Below are 26,181 nucleotides of genomic sequence, written 5' to 3' on the forward strand. Positions count from 1 at the left end.
TCAATGGCCATTTCAATTTTTTCAACATCCTCCGAGGGCCGTACAAATGATTGACCTCTGATTCAAAATACTAAAATCACAGCCCATTCATTTGGCCTTTCTTTCATGCTGTGCAAAGAAAAAGCAACCTCTTAATCCAGATATTTTACCATGACTCGCATATGCATGCACGTGCACGGTTGTGGCATGACCATCAAAACAGAAAGATATGGACACAAGATGTGTGCAAATGTATTTAGTTTCCTATCCATGTGGACATGATTTAAGTGGGGGGGTGGACCTAACCTCCTCTAGGGGGTCCGGGGGCATGCTCCCCCGGGAAGATTTTTTTTAAATGTTGAAGTTAAAAGAATCCAATTTTAGAGCAACATTAAGAGATCTATGCATACATCTCTCAACACCCATATGAAACAGAACTGTAAGCAGATTTATTTTTCTTTATGGATATTTTACAAATCATATTTTACAATAACAACTTTTTTTTACTGTCATATAGTATTTTATACCGGTTTACTTTATTCTCTTATTTTTTTATAACTATAAGGATCATATAAAGATGTGCCTTTCCTTTACCTCACTGGTTGTAGAAGCTTCTTATATTCGTTAGCATAGCTAGCTAACCAGATGCTAATAACAACAAAGTTATTGACTGTATGATCAGTATGACAGATGAGCAGATCGCCACTGGGCTTACAACTAAAGACACAGCCACGCAAAAACTGCGGCATGTGTACGGCTCCTTATGGGTAGCCTACTGCAATCTTTGGAAGTGGCGGAGCGGCGTTCTGGTGCTCTCCGTCAGAACTGCACCCCTGTCAGACCAGACATATACCACGTGATGACACGTTAGGCTCGTGTTGTGTTCAAGGACCCTGACCTTGGCCAGGAAAAACAGGCACTCGCTTGTTTAATTTTTTTGCGGTCTAGAATTTTTTCTTTTTTGCGTGTGTTTATAAATTACCTCGAGGGCCGTACCAAATGGTCTCGCGGGCCGTGTACGGCCCGGGGGCCGGAGGTTTAGGAGAAGAGACTGCGGTGCTTTGAGAATCCGACTGCACTTTCACTATCCAACGTATTTATGATGCGCCAGCGGACGTCATGAATGTGCATCTGCTGCTGTGGGGAAACTACAGTTTTCAATAGAGTGGCGAAGTCCCTCCCCTTCCGGTGGACCTCCATGGGACCTTATTTCGGAAAAATTATGTATTGAAGTCAATGGAGAGAGAAAGATTATCTTTCGATCCCGTTTGAATTGTGCCACGAATTACACATATGTGACCCGCTCTATCGAAATCAGTCGGAAGTCGCAAAGGCTCATTTAAAAATAAACGTGGATTTGCGTAAAAAACAATTTTTTCGGGGTTCGGGTGTTTTGTTTGATTTTAAATAAACAAAGTCTTGGCTTTCAGAATATGAAACTTTTATTTCCAAAATCACACGATAAATACATTTGTGAAGCTTGTAAAGGGAAGATGACAGGCACCTCTCACTCGCAATCTGCTCTTCCGCAGCGCCGCACCCCCTCCCTCCGGCTGAAATTATGAATGTAAGGCATATAGTAATCATAGATAACACGGCAGGGTCCGTTACAGTTTGTTTTCATCTGATTTCAATTAAACAAAGTCTTGGCTTTCAGAATATTAAACTTGTTTCGGCACATTTAGATGATAAATACAACTTTGAAGCTTGTAACGGCATAATTACAAGCGGAGAACGGAGTAATTTAACGTTACAGCAGGCATAACAACAGCCTGTGTTTCTCGTGAGTGTTTTCCCCGGGAAACAAACACAATATACACAAACGCAAAAATACACAAACAGACACACACACATACACACACACACTCGCGAGCTTCCCCCAGACCAGTAATCCAAACTGAAATATTTTCCCTCCGGACTATTTTGATCATTTGCTCCGCTAATAATCAATCAGATCGATGGATTCCAGAGAAGAGGAAACTTTGAAGGCCTTTTTCTCAAAATGATGACTCGGTGACAGTCATTATATAATGTGACATATTTAGCTTAATATTTGGAGTACAAAAACAATCCTGATATCATTAGAAAGCTAGGAATCTCCTCTTTCCAACAGTGTATACAACTCAAAATGTGTCTCCGGGTCAATGCGACTGATTTCGATAGAGCAGGTCACATATGATGTTTGTCAATTTAAAAGATAAATTTGCAAGTCAAAAAAAATAAAATGTGTCGTAAAACTGTGAAGTAACACATTTGTTTGTGTGAAACGCTCAATGAACTACATCTCTGGTCTCGCACAACAACACACGTCACCAAGATGGCCGTCACTACTGTCTTGTCAACAAAACGATTGACTACCCTCACTATCACCACAATGAAACACGTCCTGAAGAAAGTCATGCAAAGCTGCCTGCCTGCCTTCCTTTGATTCTCTCTGAACTGCCTGGTCTTTTTAATGTTTAATGTCAACCATTTGTGCAGATAGCATGAAGTAGAGAAGATCGCTAGCGTTAGCGTTAGCATTTCTCCCCCGGGCTTAAATTGTGTATTATAGAATGACCACACCGGTGTGACAGTACTCTTCAAAGGGTTCACGAAATATGACTACTACTCTTACTGTTTAACATTTTGGGTTACTTAATGTTACTTCATGTTAAGGCTAATAAAAATGACAAGGCTGTAATGCTAACTAACGTGCTAGCTAGCTTGATCCAGACACTCCTGGTCCTTTCATCAGACGGGAAGCGAAAGAACGAGCAAGACCCATTGCTGGTATGATAACAACCTGGTACTAAGCACACAGGCATCTTGTTAAAGTTATCTTATCTTAGCCAGCGCCATACTGTATAGATAGATTCTATCTATATGGCGCTGATCTTAGCTATCTCTTAGTGGAGGAAAACAATTGTGACATCACTTACGGGATTTGTAGTCTTTCTAGTTGCGTATTTTTCATAGTCTTATATTTCAACAGTTTTACGACAAACTGTGACTTTTTTGACATGGAAATTATTTTTTAAGATTGACAAACATCATATGTGTAATTCATGGCACAATTCAAACGGGATCGAAAGATACGTTTTCTCTCTCCATTGACTTCAATACATTATTTTTCCGAAATAAGGTCCCATGGGTCGGAAGTAGATGGGCGTGACTTCGCCACTCTATACAGCGGACTACATGGATGTAAAATAAGAAGGGCGGACTACTGTAAACTCATTTAGAGACTCTGCACCGCGCTCTGATGCTGTTGTTTTATGCTTTATGAACGTGGACAACAGAGAAACATATTCTTCATGACCAAAGTTGGAATTGAAATAAAAAAGGAAAGTGAAACTTATGCTCGTCACCCTCTCCCTCCGGTCCACATTAATACAAATGATCCCAATAGCCTACGTATTATTGTATGAACAGATCTTAAAATAAATACAAATGTATTTATTATAAACGTTATTCCTTAACATCTATCACTGTGTATATCACCATTCAAACATCTTTTAAAAGTTTAACAAACCCCACACAGCTCAGTAAAGACTGTGAAATGTTGACTTTATTTGATAATTTCAGTAAAAACTAACGTTCATATTTCTCTTTTTGATTATAATACTGATGATCTTTCAAAACAAAGCACTTTGGCAACTTACCACATAGGCCTACGTTTTAAAAAGCTTAATAAGCACCGTAACTTTCATGATATCATTTCTCGGTCATAATCGGTTGTTTCCGTGAACGGCCGACTGTTGTGTGATGGTAAATGCTGCGGCCGCAAGGCATTGTGGGGCAGCATTCTCTCCTCTCCTTTCGTAAAGGGAGATCCAGTGGTTCCTACGCTAAAGGAGGTTATAAAGGAAGTTTGAAACCTCCTTTCCTATCATCTAGAGAATTTGAACGGCTCTTATCATGGCTGCCGCTGAGGTACTTCGGGGTCATTTCACTCCGTTAGGAAGGTTCCTAAGCAAAACGGACTATTCGGCCACAACCGGAGCTTTCCAACGATACCTCTGATTACATGGTGCAAACAGCGCAAACAACTATAGTAAAAATAAACATCTAAATGTGTATTTTGTACGTTTTCCTTCCAAAAGCCTGAAAGAAAACATGTTAGGAATCAAAATAGCACACAATCTCAAAATTGACGAGTGCATGAAAAACGATGTTTTTGCCTGCCGTGTCTCGCCTTAAAGGGGACCTATCATGCAAAATGCACTTTTGTACGTCTTTTATACATGAATAATATGTGTCCCCGGTGTTCCAGGGAACTCACCAAGTGTCAGAAAACACAACCCTCTCTATTGGCGCATTTCCACTACACGGTCGGCCTCGGCCACACTCGGTACGGCTCGGTACGGCTTGGCCGCGTTGGGCCTTAACAGGGCCGACTCACTTCATGCTGCGCTTCCATTACAGTTTAGGAACTGGGGTAGTTACTATAGTAACGCAGTGTAGGCGGAGCCGTGACGTCATCTTCAATGAGAAATCCAGAAACACAACACAGCCGTTAGCTGTGAGCACTCAGAGCTCACAGCTCCTTATATATGTTCAGAAACTCGACAAAAGTTAAACAAGTACACACCACAGACTGCCTGTGTCATGGTGAATACAGTCGCTGCTTTATTTATGTCTGTATAGGCCGTTGTTGTGAGTGTGGACGGTCGGGGCATATACTGCGTTAGCTTAGCCAATCTCCATCTAGAAAAACACGAATTTTAAAAGGTTTTTCGCCTGCCGCCTGTCTGCAGACTTGACAAAGCATTAATTCATGGTTTTTACTAACCGGTATCAGTATGTTGTTACTTCGGCATCATTTTGAAACGTGTATTACAATTAAATCACGGTCAAATATGTCCATCTTGTTGTAGTTTCTAGCCCTCTTGCCAGCGCTCCTCTCTCTAGTTTAGCATACTCAGCCTGACTCAGCCCTGTTTGTTGGCCTCGATAGAACCACCATTTTCTAGGGCCAGAAAAGAGGGGAAAAAGTGGCCCCGCGCCGTGCCGCGCCGGAACGAGGCCTAGTGGAAGCACAACCAAAAAAGGGGACGGCACGACACGGCACGCTTAAAGCGAGCTACGCGCTGCAATGGAAATGCGCCATATTTTCCTCCATACCCAAATCTCTAAAAAAGGGGCTGCAACGGATCTGATAGACTGATCCAGATTTGAACACTTCTATGTCGTCACAGAAGTGGCGCTACGGCTATTGGGCCAACTCTCCACCTATCAGGGGAATGTGGGGTTGGGCCACGGCCGGCCATTGCCGCTTGAAAGCGCTGGAGACGCTGTAGTACATATGCCAGGCCTGTAAGTGGCGCTGTAGTCTGCCACAAAAGCAGCGAAGAAGACTTCCCGCCCATAGTTACCATGGTTACCCTTCTGTTTATTCTCCGCTGTGGCTTTTTTTCTCCCTCCCCGAGGCAAGCGTTTGCTCCCGCTGCTTTAATTCAATGCAATCCCTCCCCGTCGAGGCAAGCACTGTAATTCTCTCCGGTTAGTCCACCAGCAGATGACAAACACCCACCTCTCCACCTCTTCCAAGGAACGAGGGGACCGTGCGGCAGAGTTTCAGTTTCAGTTTCTTTCGCCGGTCAAGATGTCCGTTAAAGTTTAAATCTTCCGGACAAAATTAGAAAAGTGCCGGTCAAAGTTCTTCTTTGTTATTTATTGAGCTTTAAAACAAATGAATAACGACTCTATATAATAAAACACGGAGGACGGAGATCTCTTTTTCTCCCCCTCTTCTGACTGCCCAGCAGCTGATCAGAGCACGGCTCACCTCTCCTGCAGGGGGGCGTGGTCAGCAGAATCAGACCCGTAGACAGCAAACAGCACATAGAGCGAAATGAGGCATGGCTAAAATGCATGATCTGTTTGGTATTTTGAAAACAGAAACGTATAAATATACCTTATATAGGTATGGCCCTACAATATATCATTTAAATATAGCATGATAGGTCCACTTTAAAGTATATGTTGATGCTAATACTTTTCTACTTTGAGTAACATTTTGAATGCAGGACTTTTTCTTGTAACTGAGTATTTCTACACTCTGGTACTTCTACTTGTACTTAGAGGTTTCCACCTGCTAAGGATATAACAAGACTGTATGGTAAGTTAAAAAAATAGCGAGGTGTGACCCCAGCAGGCTGAGGATTAGCAAAGATTTCCTGCCTTAGAGTTTTAAAGACGCAGGCGGATTCTTTCTCGATGAAAGATGTGACTTTGCGTTACATATTTGATGTGCTACTTCAGCTGCAAGCACTGAAAAACACTACAGTTGCATGCATGGATTAGGAAGAAAACAAGATGAAAGACACACCCTAATAAACATACACACACACACACAGTACATCAATCCCCTCATATTATAGCCAATCTGGTGCAATTGAATTGCCGTCTCATTTCCTCCTACTCTTTATCGTGGCCTTGCCTTTTCGAAAATCCCACACACTCACACACACACACACAACAGCAAACAGTTTTAACAAGCACCTCAGCCTTTCCTTCCTGCACTCTTTTCCACTGCTGACAACATCATCTCCAGACATGTGATTCTACTGCACACCACCACACGGAGCAAAGCATCTGCAGAAGATTTATTATATAGTCCTACCCTTAGAATCCTCAGGAATAAGCTTGATGCTGTGCTTAACAAGCTGATGAGAGTTTTCACATTTTTTTCTACAACATAAAATACATCAGTATCAACCAAGCTTGCGATGTCTGACGCTTTTTCGCTTCATAAAAACGGTGGTCGCTAACAAGTAAATAAATGAGACTATTAAAAGCCATCATTTCAAACATTAGCCGATATTAGCTTAGCATTGGTGATGCGCAGCCATGCAACTGTGATGTCAAAGTCAATGTAGTTTATTTATAGCTTACGATAGCTTTTTACTCCTGGCAATTGCATTTATGTTTTGAAAATAATGAAAGTTCTATAAATATGTGGAGATTATCCTGCTGAACAAAACAATTATCATTAACATATTTGCCACAGATCTTAGTTTCTGCAATATTCCACAATCTAATGGAGAAATAAGACAGTTTTTTGACGAGGGAGCCTTTTCAATACTAACGGCCCGACCGCACGGCGGCGTGCGTTGAAGCTTCAACGCTTCTGCCCATTCACTTTGAATGCGGTGACGTAACGTTTCACCGAACTGCATTGTGGGAGCGAAGCGTAGCTTCAGAAGCGTTGCTCGCTGCAAAAGTTGAGCAATGTTCAACTTTTGAAGCTTCGGCGGAAACGTCAGCCAATCGAATCATATGCCAGTACAAGCTCTAGCCAATCAAACCGCGTGCTTGTGTGTCCGGGGCGGGAGATTCATGTGATTGGTTGTTGGTCGAGTTTCAGCCCCCCCCGCCGGCAAGCTTCAACGCATGCCGCCGTGTGGACGGGCCGTAACAAATAAGCATTAAAGCTGCAGTACGACTGATCAGCCTTCTGCACAAAATACTCAAAACTCTTCCACCTTATTCCAACACAAATATAATGAAATTAGGGCAGAAAGTCTGTCAAGAGTTTAAAGTGATCATCAATGAAGCTCTAGTTCCACCTCAATATCCATTAGTCATCTTCATGCAGTGAATCCACTGAGGAGAGCTGTTTGGTTCACAGTCTCTTTCTTGCCACTCAACTTGTGGGATGAATGCTTTGGTATTACATATTGCTGCAAATAGTTAAATACAATTATACTCTTACACAATTATAGAACTGTGATAAACCGTCTGGGTGAGAAGCAGCTAGTTTAACGTCAGCTGTGATTCATTAGTTGTTGGAGATTTGTTACTAATCTCATCAGAGCCTCAGGAGACGGCCATCTGTCTAATTAGCTAAAGAGCAAACTAAAGCTTATCCTGCGCTGTAAAACACCAAGACATCTTCTGATGCTTTCTACTTGAAGCAAGCTATTTAGATAGTGATAAAGTAGAATTATGTATTATTGCAATTTCTTCTGGTTTCATAAAATAAAAAACCCACCCAAAATAGGTCCTTTTCCTGTGCATTGATTTAAACGAAATAAATGTGGATAGCCGTCACCAAGGATTGCATCTTAATAATAGTTTTATTTTAATCCTCTTAAAACAAGAATACATTTAGGAATATATACGTGTGCTGTGAGATTTGTTAGTCATGTCTTTATATGCGTGTTTGCAGTATATCAAGAGTGCTAGGTCATGTAGTTTAAATACATGTACATTATACAGATCATGATACTTGGTGGAAGGGTGTAGCAAATTGATCACTATGCCATTACACAATTTGAGTTTTACCTTTGTTACCATTGCCAGTACCTTTCATTTGGTGTCAAAAAAAATTTTCCAACTCAGGCTGCCTTTACACGGGAACGTTTGCGTTTATGCACAGTATGCGTTTTTTTTTGTCATTTTTTAGTTTAGTCTTTTTTTAGTCTTCCGTTCACACGCATTCGTTTCATTTAACGTGTCTGTTCACACGACCGCTGGAAACGCTGTAGTACATATGCCGGGCCTGTAACTGGCGCTGTAACTTCCGCCACAAAATACACCAAAAGCAGCGAAGAAGACCCCGGAGCATGGTTGCCATGGTTGCCCTTCTGTTTATGCGCCGCGGTGGATTTAGCAACATGTAGTTCATGTAATTCTCCATGTCCACTTGTTGCTGATGGTTGTGGTAGAGGAGCTGTAGATTTTGTACTAACATCTGTAGCATGGTCGAGCTGTAGATGTTGTACTAACATCTGTAGCATGGTCAGTAGCAGTAGCACTAGCAGTAGCTACTGACAGTAGCTACTGACCATGCTACTGACCATGCTACAGCAGTGAGCAGCAGAGGTGGGGAGAGGCGGGGCTATGGCTTCATCTATTGGGAAATGAGCGTATAGAGGCGATTACACGGAGCCGTTTGACCCCCCAGAGCGTTTCGTTTGCAAATCTATCCACCTTGGAACCCGTTATCGTTTGTGGGGTCCGTTTCTATCGTTTTGTTACGGCCTCGTGTAAATAAAAGGGCTATACGCAAGAGAAACTATGCGGATACAACCCGTTTCGTTCTCGTGTAAAGGGGGTCTAAGAATATTAATGCAAATGCCCCCTTAAGTCAGAACAAAGTGTTGTTTGAACACAATTAATGACAACACAGCGTTGTTTGCATGTCCATGTTGTTTCTAGATTAGAACATACGGCTCATGAACACACTGAAGTCGGAAATACAAATTCCAAACAAAGGTAATGGGACCATCCAAGGAGCATGGTCCTTGGCAATGGTATGCATTCTGCTTTTGTTGGTGCAATAAACCTTCATTTTTTTTAGACAAAGTTTGCTTGGAATAATTCATTTAGGCAGCAAAAAAGCAGAGACCTCCGCAAAGACCAAGTGCCCTTTCTTGCAAAGTTAATATAAGTGAAATATCATTGCATGATTTGAATGACGATCGGACCATTTTGATTTTCATGGAGCTAACGTGCGCTCGTGAACGGTCAGCAGGCCTCGCTGTGGACCTCTTTCACCTGTCAGCGCAACTTACATGATGCGGTTTAATTAAGCAATAGCTCACGACAGGCCTGAAGTGAGCTATTGCTTTTATAAAACGCTTACCAAGTGTGGCAATATGAAAGAAAAATACACACTCCAATTTAAATTAAATACTAATTTTTATTAGTAAATAATGATGTTCAAAATAAAATAGTCCCTCCGTTGCCTTCTGCACAAAACATAGTGCGAGGTGGTTGCTATGCAACAACACTAACAGCTAGCGAACATATTAGACAGAGAGCGTTGATCGATTATTTGGCTATTTATTTACATTCATTTGTATGTTGCCGTTTATTGTGCACCCACTGAAAAACTGTCCAGCATCAGTGCATTAGCTCTGCATGTCGTCGTTTAGGTGCTTTTTTTTCTGGAGATAGGCACTGCTCAATCCACTCCTCCATAGTAAGGCCACCCCGGAGGTCGAAGTTAACCTTAAATGTTTCCATCTTAAGCTTTGTTAGTTAGTTCGTTTCGTAACGGACGTAATTTAACAGTTGTAACGGTTGTAGCTTTTCTCAGACGCGGAGGGATACATGACTTGTGAAAAGTAACTACAATTCTACCCGTGATATACGCTCATTATATCACGGCAAAGAACCAATCAGATTGCTTGATTTGACTTGTCCGTTTTATAAACAAATTTAAATAATTGGTTTAAACGGCATAATAATAATGACGACCGTCCGTTTTGTGATTCTCCAGAACACACAGTTGGCCAGTCCGCCCCTGTGTAGCATATTATTTTCGATGAGAGATGAGCAGATCGCCACTGGGCTTTCAACTAAAGACACAGCCACGCAAAAACTGCGGCATTTGTACAGCTCCTTATGGGTAGCTTACCACAATTTGTGCGGGCGCGCTCCGGCAGCACTTCACCCCTGATCGTTTCACCACTGAGGAAAGCGGCAGAAAGTCGACTGGAGTTAAAGAGAGCGGGGCTGCGTTGCGTGCATGGCTTCCTTCTGCAGGTAACGGGGAGACGCGCTCTGGCGGCGGTCTCGTTCAGGATCCGAAAATAAAATGTAAATATTTTTGCACACTTATTCCTAGTGTGCCACTGGTTACGGTGCCGCACGCCAATGGTGGCACTCGTGCCAGGGGTTGCCGACCCCTGGTCTAGATACCCGCTCACACTGATGAGGGCCAACCTGGGGCCAACCTGGGGCCAACCTGTGGCCAACCTGTGGCCAACCTGTGGCCAACCTGTGGCCACCTGGCCCCCCCCCCCCCCCCAGGAGCTGGAGCAGCTGGTCAGTCTTACCAATGGCAGTCTCTGGCATGGCAAACAGCGTCTTCTCAGTGGCCACTCGAAACCGTCCATGAACGGACAGACCCACGCCCTGCAAGTGGAGGACAACAGGGTTACACAAAGATCAAAAATAGGATTACTGCCTTTGGCTGGTATGGCTCCGTGAACTAGTCGGAGTTTATATCCATGTCCGTCAAAATTGTGCCACTCTATCTGACCATATTCGACAATATGAAATGAGCATCATTTACACATTCACTCTTGAGATATGGCCAATTATGTGTTTTGGGAGGTCACAGTGACCTTCAGCCTGTGACCAACAAATTCTAATCAATAAAGAATGAAACCAGGCCGAATCTGCGTTACTATGTGTTTGTGTGTGTTTGTTATGGCTCCCAGCAGAGAGAGAGGTGGAGGCTAATGAGCAGTGTTGGCCAGAGGACACTTCCAGTACAATCAGGACTGTGTGTCTGTGTGTGTGTGTGTGTGTGTGTGTGTGTGTGTGTGTGTGTGTGTGTGTGTGTGTGTGTGTGTGTGTGTGTTAAATTATAAGGTAACCATGGAAACATCGTTCCCTTGCATTCATCCTCCACCTCTACGCATAAAACATGTGGTGCACAGACAGGTCAATTACCGTGTAGGTTGTAATGAAATTAGTGATTTGGACTATAGACGAACTACACAAAATAGATCAGCCTGACTTCAAAGAGACAGACATTTTTTAAGTTGCTCTGAAATAAAACAACTCATTAAATAAGGCTTTCTTTGAACTTTGAACTTATTGTGTGTTGTTTTTTATCCTGTCCCGCACCAAATTCCTATATATCGTGCCATCCCACAAAGTCTAGACAACATTTTCCAATGACAATAACACAACCAGCTGTCTTTTATCAAAACAGCAGGAGAACAGTCCTGAGTCATTCTAATGTTGTAATAACCTGCTGATGAGACAATGTCAATGATTATGGATACAAGTAATGAATTGATTTAAAAGAGGGTGTCATCATAAAAGAATTACAATGAAACCACACCCAGCAAGAGACACACAAGATGGATACTGTGCTCAGCTCAAGATATAAAAGATGATATATTCTGTGGATCCAACCGCAGAAGGTAATCACATTACTTCACTGACCTTCAGCATTCTGGAAGGACTTCTCATGAATCAAGTCATCATTCACAGACAGAGGAATATGTTACTGAGGAGCAGGTTTTTACTGGTCATGTGAGAGAGAAATCCAATACCTCGGTAAGGGACTTGATTAATGTCTGGGAGGGTCTGAAGGTTGGGCTGGAATGATGCTGCTGATTCATTCCTTCACATGTTTGTGTATTTTATCCTCGTGTAAGACTGAATATCACATATGCCAAGAAATATGTCTCTGTTGTAAGTTTGCTTCAAAAAACTTTGGACAACCAAATACTAACATTTTATCTTCATGTTTTTTTCCTGGGTCAACTATTTCTTACTTTCCCTTTTTAAATAGTAGTGTCTGTAAGGAGGACAGGGCCGGTCTTTGGCATAGGCGACATAGGCGGTCGCCTAGGGTGCCAGATCTGGGGGGGCGCTGCGCTGGTAGTTCTGGGAGGGAAAAAAACATTTTTGACTGTTTGGCTCATCCTAATTTACAGCCTTGATGTAACAACATTCATAATTAAGTCAAGGTAACACCCTTTTCACCCCGGTTACACTTTTAATTTGCCCTGTACGATGGGCGCTGTAAGTGATGAAAGTGGAGGATGTTGACTTATCTGGTGCCCGCAGCTCACAGCCAAAGTGCGAGCGGGCCTCCGAGCGAGCAAGAGAGAGAGAGAGAGAGAGAGAGAGAGAGAGAGAGAGAGAGAGAGAGAGAGAGAGAGAGAGAGAGAGAGAGAGAGAGAGAGAGAGAGAGAGAGAGGGCGCGCATCGGTACCGCGGATTGTTGTTGGATTGAGGCTGATAACTACAGCTCAGTGAGGTAAAGGACTCTGAGGGTTTAGATAGTTCACTTTAGTCTAAGTTATCTTTAGTCTAGTTGTCTAAGTTATCTTCATATGGGTGTTTAGAGTTGTACCCCCTAGATCAGGGGTATTCAACTAAAATTCAACGAGGTCCAGTTAGAGAAAATCTCCCCATGCAAAGGTCCGGAACATCAAAATGTCTAAGTTGCTTTATGAATTAGTGTGATATATATTGAAGTAGCCTGTAGCTTTATCAACGTCTGCATGTAATCAACAACTGACTGCCAATCAAATAAAGAAAGTACAATTCAAAAACAACAATATTTATTGTCAATTAACATTGAACTATACAGATATACAGTAAATACTGTGGATATGTGTAATGTTCCTCTCGGGCTGCATTTAAAAATAAAATAAAGAAATAAATAAAATAGCTTTGTTAACCGTTTCACATCATGACTTAACAGTTTCAGACGATTATAGAACATATCAGTCTTTACACATCATAACAATTGAACAGTTTTAAAGTTTCTCTTTCTTTCCCTCTTATATTGCAGTCCCTCAGTTTAAATCTGGGCTGAAATGGTGTCAGGGCCATTCTCATACACACATGCAGGTGCTCATTGGTTAGCCTCGGTTAGCCTGCGCTGGAACCATATTTAGTTTTTACCAGTTTTTGATCCTGGTGGACTGATCATATTGGGCTCTGAGACTGCTTATTTTTTGTGACCTCAGTTCTGACTTGAGAGGGAATGTTTGGTCAAACACTTTGTGTTTTGTCTCATAGTGGCGTTTTGGCACTTTTAATCAGGGTTGGGAGGGTTACTAAATGTAATCGGTTATTGAATACATGGCTCTGAAAGTAATCCGAATACAGTTAGAGTTACGTGTCTTAAAAAAGTAACGTATTCAGATTACTTTTAGAATACTTTTGGAATACTTTATTTTTCCATAACAGATGGGGATGTTTTGGTGAACAGGAGACACTTATTTTACTGTTTTAATGGCTTATCAAGAGCACAACTCAAACACAACATATTTGGGTCATTCTGGACAGCTCCCTCTCATCTGCACCCCACATAAAAAACATCACCCGGACTGCATTATTTGTACTCTCTTAAACCTTTCCTTAGAATATGTTATGAATTGTCAGGTGTCCTTGGGTGCTTTGAAAGGCGCCCCTAAATAGAATGAATTACCATTATTATTTATTATCTGAAACGACGTAATAACTTTTAAAACTGTTTCCAGACACTTGCCCCATGCATTCAGCAGCAGCAGGCCATTCACTTTGATTTGATCCCGTTATGAAATGTCATCATTTCGACAATAAAGAAATGCTACATAAACGTTATCTTGCACATTTTATCGAACCATCTCCGTTTCTATATATTTTAAAAGAGATCTCTCTCTCTGATCTGCGTGCGGGGGCGGGGCCTCACAGACATGCTGCAGCGCTGTGCAGTGTGCACACAGTTCTGCTGGTAATGAATATTACATTTTATGAGGAAACTTTTCCACCAATAATTCCAAAAAGTATTCCAAAATGTATTCACATTCACCGCTTCTCTCCCTGTATCGCTAATTATTCTCTTCACTCACTTTCCTCTCCTCTTCTATCTGCCACTCTCATCTCTTCTTCTGTGTTTCTCTCCCTGTATCGCTCTCACTCGTCTCTTTCGCCCCCTGTCGGCGGCGGTTAAAATAGAATCGCCCCGTCAAAATTGAAATCCCCTATTAATGTATTGATTATAGGTCCGGGTCCGTATAGGTCGGCGTCTGGGTCCGGATCCGGACCGCGGTCCGCCTGTTGCCGACCCCTGCCCTAGATCTAGTCTCTAGTAATTCTGCTCAAAGTGCACCAGATTGAAGCATTTTACTTTAAAATGTTCAAAACAATCTTTCCGGGGGGGCATACCCGGAGCCCCCGAGAGCAGGGGTACTCAAACTTTTTTATTAAAGGTCCACTTGTGAACTTTATACAAGGTCACTGGTCCGGATCGGTAAAGTCCCCCCCCCCCCCCCCCCCCGGAGCGGAGCAGCGAAGCTGAAATTAAGAAAATGTTTCTTACGGCGCTCTATGCATGGGGCCCCCTTGAGGGGTTTTCCCGACATGTCGTTGCAGTAAATTAAAGGGTGTTTCATGTTGTCGTTGCTGTGGACCTTCTTAATCTACCTTCTTTTGGGGCCCCCTTCTGGTCCAAGCACTTGCCTGCCTTGCCTGTCGGCAAACGGCGCCCCTGTAATATACACACACACACACACATTCAATACATACATACAGTATGATGGCTTGAACTAGTGGGAGAAATGGCACTGTTTGTCTGTAGCCAATGCCTTGAACCTCGGCAAAAAAGGCATTAGAAGCATTAGAAAGTCAAGGTAAACTTGCGGTTAACTTGTACATTAATTTATCAGAATCAGAATTATTATTTTTTTTTTTTAATAATAATTCTTTTTTAATTTTTTATAATGGGACACAGGGTTCGGTCCGGATTGATTTGCATTTCGGTCCGGATCCGGACCTTGGTCCGGAGTTTGAGAAGCCCTGCCCTAGAGGATGTGACATCCACCCCCCAATTAAAACATGTTCATACAATAATGAATACATTTGAAACCTTCTTTATGTATATAACCAACATGTCAATATGTTTCAGTTTTTGTAGTGTATTTGGGGGCACCAAATCATAATCTCGCCTAGGGCACCAAAATGTCTAGGACCGGCCCTGAAGGAGGATACAAGTGAATTTCAGTTATTGGGATTATTATCATTATCCTTACATTAGTAAATTAAAGAGGCCCTATTACGCGTTTGGGGTTTTCTCTTTCCAGTAGTGTGTAATATAGGTTTTTGCGCATGTAAATGGTCTGCAAAGACTAAAATCCCTGTCTTCCCTCCAGAGGGAATTTCCCTCCCTTTTTCTGTCAATAAAAAACAGCAGATTATTAGTTGAGCACAAAGATTGGAAACAGGGTAAACTGATTCCCGTGGCTCTGCCTGAAGTTTTAAAAATACCAACAAGTACACTAATTAAATCTTTATATTATTCTGCATTTATCTGGACTAATTCTGTACATAGTTCCCAAAATGTTGAACCATTGTTACCTGATCGAGAAATATTACAATATAGTCCCTATTACTTACTTGCTTATCCTGTTCCCCTCTTCCAATGCTACATAGCTGAAGGATGTCCTATTACATCTAGAAAATGATAACAGTTATCCCTAGGGTGTGTGTATGTGTGTGTGTGTGTGTGTGTGTGTGTGTGTGTGTGTCTTATTTCAATGTAATCGTATAGAAAATGTCTGTCCAAAGACACATTCCTCCTGATATTCACTACATGACAAGGGGCCATGTCAGACCAAATGCAATTAAACGGCAACCCAAAAACAAAAACAGAACAGTTGTGACCTTTGGTCCACTAATGGATAGATGGATATGAGCTGAGCTATTATCATATTAGCTGTTATCCCCAGAGTTCATTACCTGAGAAACTGAGGTACGTGCATTAGCCCATCTGTGATATTAAAGTCTCAAAACTGGATGTTTCCTAAATAATCTGTGGCAGTGAAATTAGGCAAACACTGCAATGACAAAGTAATATGATGGCCTGGTTCAAATACAAATTGCATAATAAAAATGTTGCTAAATCACGTTTTGACTTTTTAATGCAAAGTTTGTTTTACCATGGTCACCTAAAAATGTAATTTCACAACTTTTTGATCCTGATTTGTTGGTAACTAGGCACTCGTGTAATAATACATTTGGGTTTTAAGGAATTCCATTCAAGCAGCCAAACAATATAAGCTTGATACAGAACAGAAAAAGTACCATGGACGGAAAAAAGGCAACAACAAAGAAGAAACTGCTACCAGTTTGGTCAGCTAGCTCCCATTAGATCGAGGAAAAGAGAAAAACACACCGCAAATATAAAGCAAAACTTAGCACATAAATAAAACTAACGGAACAAATGGAACACGGTAAACAAACTGAAGCTGCTTTTTGGCTCATAAATAAAACTGTGTTTGGATGCCACATGCTGAGGGCAGAATCCCTGCCAACAATAAGTGTGATTTCATTCCTCGACCTGTCCTCACCCTGCTCTCAGTGAGCAGAGTGTAGAGGAGGGCAGAGCCGCGGGGGGGTCTGTGTTACAAATGACCACAGAGGATTAAGAACATCTGATGGCTGGAGACCAAACAGACCGCCTGGAGTCATTTGTCTCCTGAAAGAACCAGATCCCAAACAGAAGAGACAGACTGAGACTTCTGTCAGCTCAGGTCATGAATTACATGACGACTGTGCTTTGGCAACACGTCTGGGTTCATTTCTCACAAATCCAGTTAGCTTTGTAAGGTTGAACCAGGAATTCAAAAGATTTTCCAAAAACCACATATGACGAAATGTTGCATTTGTGATGATTTGTATTTGCACAGGAATGAAGTAGGAAAAAAAATCAAGCCTTTGTGAGCTTTGAGTGAGAGGTGGGTGTCGCCACAGGTCACTAGCCGTTAGCCGTCTGCTGCTTCAACCTTGCGCTCCTCCATTGACAAAAACACTCATGTACCTGTGGCTGTTGAAATGAGTCTCTCATTAGCACCTAGCTTGACAGCTGTGAGTACTAACAGGAGCCATGCTCACTGTTTATGTCCATTATGATATGTTTAACAATAATCATTTTGGGGGAGTGGCTTTCTGGATTTCTCTTCAAAAAGATACTTTGAAAAATATGGCTAACTTTTTCCTGCTTCTACAACGTTACCTTCCAAATATTTAGGCACTTCACCTTGGTTTTAGATTAATAATAATAACTTTAAGGAGGTGTCCCACACTTCATGCTGCAGGGAGAACACTACTGTACCTGCTCTCTGTATATTCTTTATTTTTTTATTTGCAAGGTTTTCTTGATATATGGGAACGACTTAGGCCATGAATTCCATATTGTGCAGACAAATTCAAATCATGGCTCTGATTAATACATTTCTTTCTCTCTATGGTCAATCCTGGGCTCCCTAAAAATCACAAAGATTTCAAAATCATAAATCTTAAGACGTGACTGCATCGAGTTACAGTATATAATGGTACAAATAATATTGGCTGAAACCATCATCTTCAGTCTCCAGGGTCTTGTTTTGTGCATTTTGGGACACTGTCACACTAATGACTTCCTGAAACACTTAGTAGAACAGAGCCACGGTTAATGTTACAAGTGACACTGGCGCTTTTCCAGTCCGCTCATTTACATATTTTACTGCCTTTTTATACTAGTATTTGTTTGATAATGTAGTTAATGATACTGGTCAAAGTTCTATTTGGTAAGGTTTTAGTAAAACAATCCCTCTTATTTTTCCTTGGATACAGAATGAGTCATGTAAAATGAAGTGCACTTAATATAATAGAGGATCAACCGCATAGCCATTTTTCCAAAGTATACAAATAACAACATTTTTGAGAGAAATGAACAAAAAAGATTAAAATAGTCTTCTTGCAATGCTCACTTGATGATACCAGAGGAATGAGGGCTTCGTTTAATGTCACATTACCCATAAAAAGTATTCACCATAAAAGTAGTGGAACATTGCTATGTGCTGGTGCGGTGCCACCAAGCACCATATAAGAACATGTCTCCACTTCCTGCTGTAAACAATGGGAATGTGCAAAAGAGAGCGGACCAGCATGTTTATAGCTAATGCTTACAAACAGAACAGGCTGCAAAATGTACAACCTGGCAGGGAAGAGTTTCCACTGGGTCAGAATCTGGGAGGCTTTGTCAAGTCTTCATCATATTTGGCTTACTGGATACAAACCAAATATTGATATAACACTTTTGATGAGATGAGAAGCTTTATGCAGGGATCAGAATCCGCCCTGAGGATGTTGTTTTATGTTGGCTCTCTCTCTTGTCTTCTCATTAGATGATGGAGACATTAGCAAACAAGAGCTCTGTTCTCCAGAGGAAAGACATTAGAGTCATGGGACAAACATCCATCAATTGGGTTGCTGCCAATTGATGGAGGTTAGGCAGCAGTGTATTCTGAATTTGAGGAGCCTAATGTACGACTGAATGCTCCTATATTCAATCTTAAAGGGGCCCTATTCTGCTTTGTGGGCTTGTCCTTTTCTGTAGTGTGTTATATAGGTTTGTGTCTATGTAAATGGTCTGCAAAGACTAAAATCTCAAAGTTTCTCTCTCCCCCCCTGGATGAAACGCCTCCATTGGACTCCTTTGTTTACTTCCGTAACATAATGACATCACTATGTAAATTGCACCTCTATTGGCTAGCGCTCCAACACATTGTACATGACAGGCTAAGGGCGGGACATCTCTAAGCAGTTGATCAATCACAAAAGAGCTGGGAATCCAATCAGAGCAGACAGGGCATTAAAGCAAGACTCAGTCGAGACACAAAATACAAATATGAACCTGAACAAGAATAGAATATGGCCCCTTTTGGTCAAACATGCTAAAAAGACCCAACAAGTTTCTGTCTGCTCTGACGCAAAGCACAGCTGAAAGGGATTAATGACATTTCAGGATTCACAGACTTTAATTCTAGGGATTTCAAAACTTGGAAAAGCGATGAATGGTGTTCGTGAGATGAGATGTCAGAGAGGGGCCAACAGATAGACGAAGTGTGTGTGTGTGTGTGTGTGTGTGTGTGTGTGTGTGTGTGTGTGTGTGTGTGTGTGTGTGTGTGTGTGTGTGTGAGAGATCTTTGACCTCCTCAGAACATGTCTTTACTCTCTGGCGGTTTGTTATCATTAGCGCCAGAACCGTGTTGCGACATGGGAGTTCTGCCCTGAGCTCAGTGCAGTTCAGGGACTCTTGGTCTTTTCCAAATATAGAACCAGCCTGTTTTAACTACGCATTAAACAGCAATCGCCGTGAGAATAGTTTGCGTCAACAGTAATGTCTGTATACTGACATGACAGATAGGAGAGCTGCTCTTCAAATCACTCCCAGAGCCATAAACCCATAATAAATATGTGTTATAAGCAGTGGAGGGGGTTAGACGAGCATCGCAGCTTTTAAGGGTTTTCCACTGGGATGGAGAACTGAAGTGTGCCACACCAAGTGGAGCAGCATACATCAGGACCAAGCACTCAGCGGCCTCCATTACTGCGCTGCTACCACACACTGTCAGCTTTGTTCTGACACATGAATTACAGCTTCCGTCTCTATTGGAAAGGAAAAGGAGTAAGTGGGGGTGTCATTGTCATCATGGCTGTCTAAATCTATGAAAAAACCAGCCAACTAGATGAGCTTCACATCCTTTAGGATTTATCCTCCTGTGAATAACTACACATCAAATGTGAACCATTCCAAATGTAACCCGGGGAAAAAAAGGACACACCCTCAGTATAAGTCACCTGGCTAAAACAGACGGTATTTTTGCCTGGCTGCTCAAATGTATAATCTTTTGGAGCTACTCCCAATCCCAATACTGCAGATGGTTAAACGGATACTTAGGATTATATATAGTATCGATTGCATCGAAAACAAATCTTGTTTTGGACCAAACCATAATGTGTCTAAAAAGGTTGGCTAGAGCTAGGGTTGACACTTGGCTCAAACTTGGCTTCATAGTCAGTATGTGCCCCCCCCCCCATACACACACACAAACACACAGTGAGTAATGACCTTGTAGAGGCTGAGCAGCCTCAGGAGTAAACTCACAGTCAAGGTCAGTGTCATTGAAGAATTAACAGACTCATCCAAAGCCACACATCTTCTGTGACCTGTAGGGGGGGGGGGGTAACTATATTAATAAATTACAGTAAATAATTGTATGTGATATCATACTTAATGTAGGGCAAAGATACCAATTTAAATTCTGAATGTATCTGACACCTGGAGGGAAATAACAGTGGCAGCAACAATGCTCTGTCACTCCATATTTCATCCAATCAGAGGCCACCTTGCCGCTGGCAGCAGGCGACAGTGGCAGATAGATCTCTACTGACACCTACAGGCACATTCCAGTATCACACCGCACAGAAAAATAAATGTTAACTTAACAAGGCACCCAGGCTGCAAAAAATGCTGGTATGGTCGCTTTCATGTCTCATCATGACACACGCATACACAAAAAGAAACGGTGTAATGGCAACCCAAATGTATAATATAAACTTTACACATTCATATTAAATGTACTCACCCCTCCCATTGTTATTCCTCCAATAAGGGCGATATATGGTTTCCTGCATGTCCCTATAAAACAGAGAATCAAGACATGCAAAGTAGAGGCCTGGGTGTTTTACCAGATTCAAATCTCAACGGCTTTATTGTCATATGTCTAAAATATCTACAGCATATTTGTTGACATGTCTTAATTCCCAGGCTCCTCCAGGGTGCAGCATATAATATACTTAAGACATCAAAGAAAAATCACAAGAAAATAGTGCACACTTTTTCCAAGTAAATATGTAAGATTAAGAAAACTATGTTCATTTGAAATGAAATAGGATCAAGTAGAATGTAAAATTCAACACTTAAAAGTGAAAGAAAATACAGCTTTTTGTAATAATATATAAATGTGTTGATTGTAAACATATATATGTGGTATAAGCAAATGAAAAATGAGATGAGATGAAATGAACAACGATATATAAATGTATCAAGTGAGACTATCAGTAATTAAGCAGTAGTAGTTGTGATTGATAATACAGGTGTGATTGTGCTTGTAATGCTTACCAATAGCGTTGTTGAGGGTGTATTCCTCACGGAAAAAGTCCTCTGCCAAAGGGGCTCCCACTTTCCCTGCTTCTGTGACGGCTGATAGGAGAAAACAGATCAAAGCAGGAATGAAGCAACATGGATTAGTCACACTGTCAACGCCTCTGTTTTATATTACATTCAGGTAACAGAGTGGACAATATCTCACAATCAAAAAGAGTTCAAACATATTTCTAAGGCTTCACAGAATTACATGTTTTTCTTCACATTTGAAGCTTAGGTTTTCAAATAAGGATTTGCGTCTCCCATCTTATTTCTGACATAATCTTTCTGTTAATAATCATTATCAAATCAGAATACTTTATTTATCCTGGGAGAAATTGAGTGAATGTGACAGTTTAGTGTGTATGAATTATAATCAAATACAAATATTTATATAGAGATAAGAAGTTAAAGTAAGAATGTGCACTAAGAAGATCAAATAAAATACAAATATTCATATAAACGTTTTTATTTATTACATTATTTTTTGTGTTTTCTTTAATTGCGGCTTGATTTCCTCTAGGAGAAACTGGTGCTCACCTATTTAATGTGAATGTTTGATAACACACATGAGGCCCAAACAGGGTCCTCACAGAGCACAGTGATTGATCCTTCAATGGTTCTGCTTACCTCTGATGTCTCCCCCTGCACAGAAGGCCTTCCCCCCCTGCTCCTCTGATGATCACTATGTCCGTCTCATCGTCAGTTTCCCATTTCTACAAGCACGAACAGCAGCACATTCAAAGGAAGGCATCATCAAAAACAAATGTTATGTTGAAGCGACAGATATATTTTTCATCTGCTTTTTGTACCCTGTTACTAAAAAGAATTCACAGACGTTGTTTGAGCATTCTTCTGTAGGAACTATTTTCTTTCTACGATGCTGAAGGAAGCATGAGCCTCAGCTCCTGTATGTCAGCCATTGGAAGTCATCATTTGATAGAAATAGTTCCAACATAAAAATGCCCACAACGAGCTCTGTGGATAATCTTGATCAATCTAGTCATGACATGATTTCAGGAGAACAACACTGCAGTTGAGTTCCTTTAAATATATGTTTGACGCTTTGAGCACCACCATTAGAATAGTAGAGATAGTTAATTTCTCCACTGGGCAACTCAGAACAAAATCATCTAAATGAATTGCACAACAGGTAAAAGGATAAATATGTATTCTTTTTGTCTTTCTTTTTGCGATTTAAGGGATGACTGTATCCTTAAAAATAATCGTATGTGTGTCTTCTGGTATCACATGACATCAAACTTCTCTGTTTTTCAGGAAGTTAAAGTTAGCCCATTGCTAAACGGCTACATTATTGTAGCAGGTTTTTTCAGTAGTTCATTTATCATATTCACAACAGTTACAGAGAAACAGTCGTTGGCAATGAAAACCTGAAGCCTCTCCCTCGAACAATGGTAATCAGATATGGTTTAAAATTTAAAAAAAACACAGTACATACAATGTATATCAGAGTGATGGCCAATGATTAAACCGAATAGTTTAGTATAAGAAATGTACTTTTATATTTATATATATTCAGAAGTGTTTTAAAACACTCCGTAAAAGTATATAAATGTATTATCTTAAAGTATATAAAAGGTGTTATATAAAAGAATATGAATATTTTTTGAAGTATTTTGTTAGCAAGTCCTCTACAGGTTTTTGAGAAAAAAAGACTCAACAAAATCAAGACCTTTATCAAGCCAAACTAAGTGAGATACTGGAAGCCGTTTATAATCAGTCACATGTTGCTGTAACAAATGGCATGTACCACAGCTGAGGCCTTGACCTTTAACCCAGAAGAAGTTAGCATTAACCGAGCGTCCCCTACCTTGAGCTGAGGGTAGATATGTTGGACCATGGGCATGTTCAGGGCATTCAGGGCCTTGGGTCTGTTTAAGGTGATCACACCTGCACAGCCCACTTTCTCCAGAAGAACCCCGGAGCCCACCTGACTCGACATCTGATCCGAAACAGAGACGGAGCAATAGTATAAACGCCTTTATAGAACACTTGAATCAACTCAGAAATAGCTCTACAGCTGATGTATATAGTCAGCCAAGGATAAGAACTTTGACAGACCGTAGAGAAAACTGATCGAAACTGAATTCCACTGATGACAAAGCATCACTTAAATAAATACATTAATAATCAAATACATGTATAATAAAGTCATAGTTTGATGTGAAGGCATAATTTGAGGGGCATACATCTGAAATGTAATATTCTATAATATATTGTTTGGTCTATACAATATGGGTGGCTTTGGTTAATTTAGCATTTTTTCCAATCACCAATAAAAGGATATACAAAAGTAGGCCTTCATCTTTTCTATAATACAATGTGGCAAGAGGCAAATCAGAGGTCACAAATATTTCTATATGAATGAGTATGACTTGACAATCCTTCAAATGATATGCATGATGAGAGCTAAAGTAACACATTCAAGTGCACGCTAACTGCACATTAGCATAAATAAACATTAGCCACAAAACAACATTCAGGATCCATAGACTGATCCAGAAAGGTAGGTCATGAGGGGCTTCTCACCATGTGGCCCTGGATTCTCTGCAGTCTGCACAGGGTCCTCAGTCTGAAGGACACAATCATTCATAAACACACTGGACATCTAGCATCTGAAAACATGTGATTCTTCAGCAGAGGTGGGTGAAGTACTCAGATCTTATAGTTAATTCAAAGTAGAAGTACCAGAGTGCAGGAATACTCTGTTACAAGTAAAAGTCCTGCAGTCAAGATGTTACTCAAGTAAAAGTAGAAAAGTAGAAAAGTATTAGCATCAAAATATAGTTAAAGTAGTGACAGTAAAAGTAGTCATTGTGCAGATTGGTCCATTTCAGAATAATATATATGATATGTTTTATAATGATTGATCATGAAAGTGTTCTCAAAGCTGGTAAAGGTGCAGCTAGTTTGAATGACTTTGACGTGTGGTGCAGTGGATAGAGCCTTGGTGTTGGGATCAGGAGGTCACAGGTTCAAACCCCACTGCAGTCAGCATGTCGTTGTGTCCCTGGGCAAGACACTTCACCCCAAATTGCTCCTGTGGGGATTGCCCACAGTATTGAGTATGTAAGTCGCTTTGGATAAAAGCATCTAACAAGTAACATGTAATGTAATGAAATGTAATGTATACTGCAGGGTAGCTTGTGAATTTACTCCAGGTGGAACTAAAGTCTGATTTAACACTTGATTAGATTTCACATAATTCATCCAGATCTGTAAAGTAACTACAGGTATTAAATACATGTAGTGGAGTAGAAGTACACCATGTACCTCTGAACTGCATTAGAGTCGATGTACAAAATAGCATAAAATGGAACTACTCAAGTAAAGTACAAGTATCTCAAAATTGTACAGTACTTGAGTAAATGTGTTACTTCCCAGTTCTGTTCTTCAGACTCAGAATCAATCAAATGCATTTTGGCCAAGTTCCCATCCAGAACAACATCAGTGATATAGGGAGGTGGATGCATGCTCACAGTAAGTACAACCTTTGCATCATGACGCTTTCACTGACAGTAGCTATCATCTCAGTGACTGAATTCAACCTTTACATCATGACGCTTTCACTGACAGTAGCTATCATCTCAGTGACTGAATTCAACCTTTCCAGCTTATTTGATATTGTATAACAAGCTAGAGAGGCTTCACATTGTACACAACTAGCAAACTCAGGACAACAAACTTTAAATGATACACGCAGAGACACAGTCACATACCTGTAGGCAGACGTCAAAACGGTTAAAGACATTATTATATTTGTATTATGTCCTGTAGCAGGTAACTGCACTCTCTGATACCGTTTTCTTTGCTCTTGCCTTTCCTCTGCTCTGGACTGTCAGCGTTTACTTCCTGGACGAGACACCGACCGAGCCCTGATTGGTCGGTGCACTGACGTCACGAGGTGAGTACGCACCACCCAGAGCCCTGTAATAGAAGAAGAGTTGCGAAAATGCTTGATCGTCACGTGGTTCATGGAGACTCAGATAGTTCCCGGAAGTTCGTGGCGGGCCATTTGAATGCATTAATAACAGGAGATAGAACTGCGATTTTTGGTAATTAATTAGTGGTACATAAAGGTTTTGATTTGCAATATTTATACAACATATCGATATGTGTATGTAGTTACATCAATATGTTTTAAAAAAAAAAATTCGCTAATATTTGAGGATTAAGATAAAATAAGAATTATTGATACCAATTTGGGAAATGTTTGCATTGCAGCAGCAAAAGTCAAGGCATTGTACTGTATATTAGAGAAGGTAAAAGACTAGAAATAAACAATCCAAAATGTAAACATCTCAAATAGAATTAAAATAGTATTAAAAAAAGTAGAAAATATACATACACAGCTATTTTACCTTCCTTGTTAACATACAGTATACATGTTAGGCTAACATTGCCTTGGTTAAAGAGCCTGTTACTGTTGTTTATTGCTTTGAATTCTTTAAAACAAATATTATCTTCTTAAACTTGTATGGTAGTCAGGAGCATCACATCCTAATGTTTATTGATATATTAAGAGGGAGGGGATGGAAAGGAATGCTTCAAAATTCAGATTAGATTAATTTCTACCATTTCTTTCATTCATGGTGGTTTCAGTAATCCCATGGTAATTGAGGACATAAGTAATCTTATGTTTAGTAATCTTATGACATAAGTAATCTTATGTTTATCTCATATTTTCTATTTCGACATGTATATTTTATTTTATTTTATTTCTATTCTTGTATATTTTGTAGTTTTGTTTTATTGTAAAA

The 26,181-nt window shown here is 40.7% G+C and overlaps 1 protein-coding gene across 1 annotated transcript in view; it reads right to left on the bottom strand.

Moving 5' to 3' along the window:
• hibch (3-hydroxyisobutyryl-CoA hydrolase) overlaps positions 1-26,181 on the bottom strand; it is a 56,358-nt gene that overhangs the window by 13,135 nt on the left and 17,042 nt on the right. The window contains 8 exon segments of the mRNA XM_034134688.1: positions 10,752-10,830; positions 20,841-20,893; positions 21,377-21,457; positions 22,031-22,067; positions 22,069-22,116; positions 23,232-23,363; positions 23,951-23,993; positions 25,141-25,348. Of these exon segments, the coding sequence (XP_033990579.1) occupies positions 10,752-10,830; positions 20,841-20,893; positions 21,377-21,457; positions 22,031-22,067; positions 22,069-22,116; positions 23,232-23,363; positions 23,951-23,993; positions 25,141-25,172 (505 nt within the window). The 5' untranslated portion in view covers positions 25,173-25,348.

This window comes from Trematomus bernacchii, unplaced genomic scaffold (assembly GCF_902827165.1).
Source record: "Trematomus bernacchii unplaced genomic scaffold, fTreBer1.1, whole genome shotgun sequence".
NCBI lineage: Eukaryota > Metazoa > Chordata > Actinopteri > Perciformes > Nototheniidae > Trematomus > Trematomus bernacchii.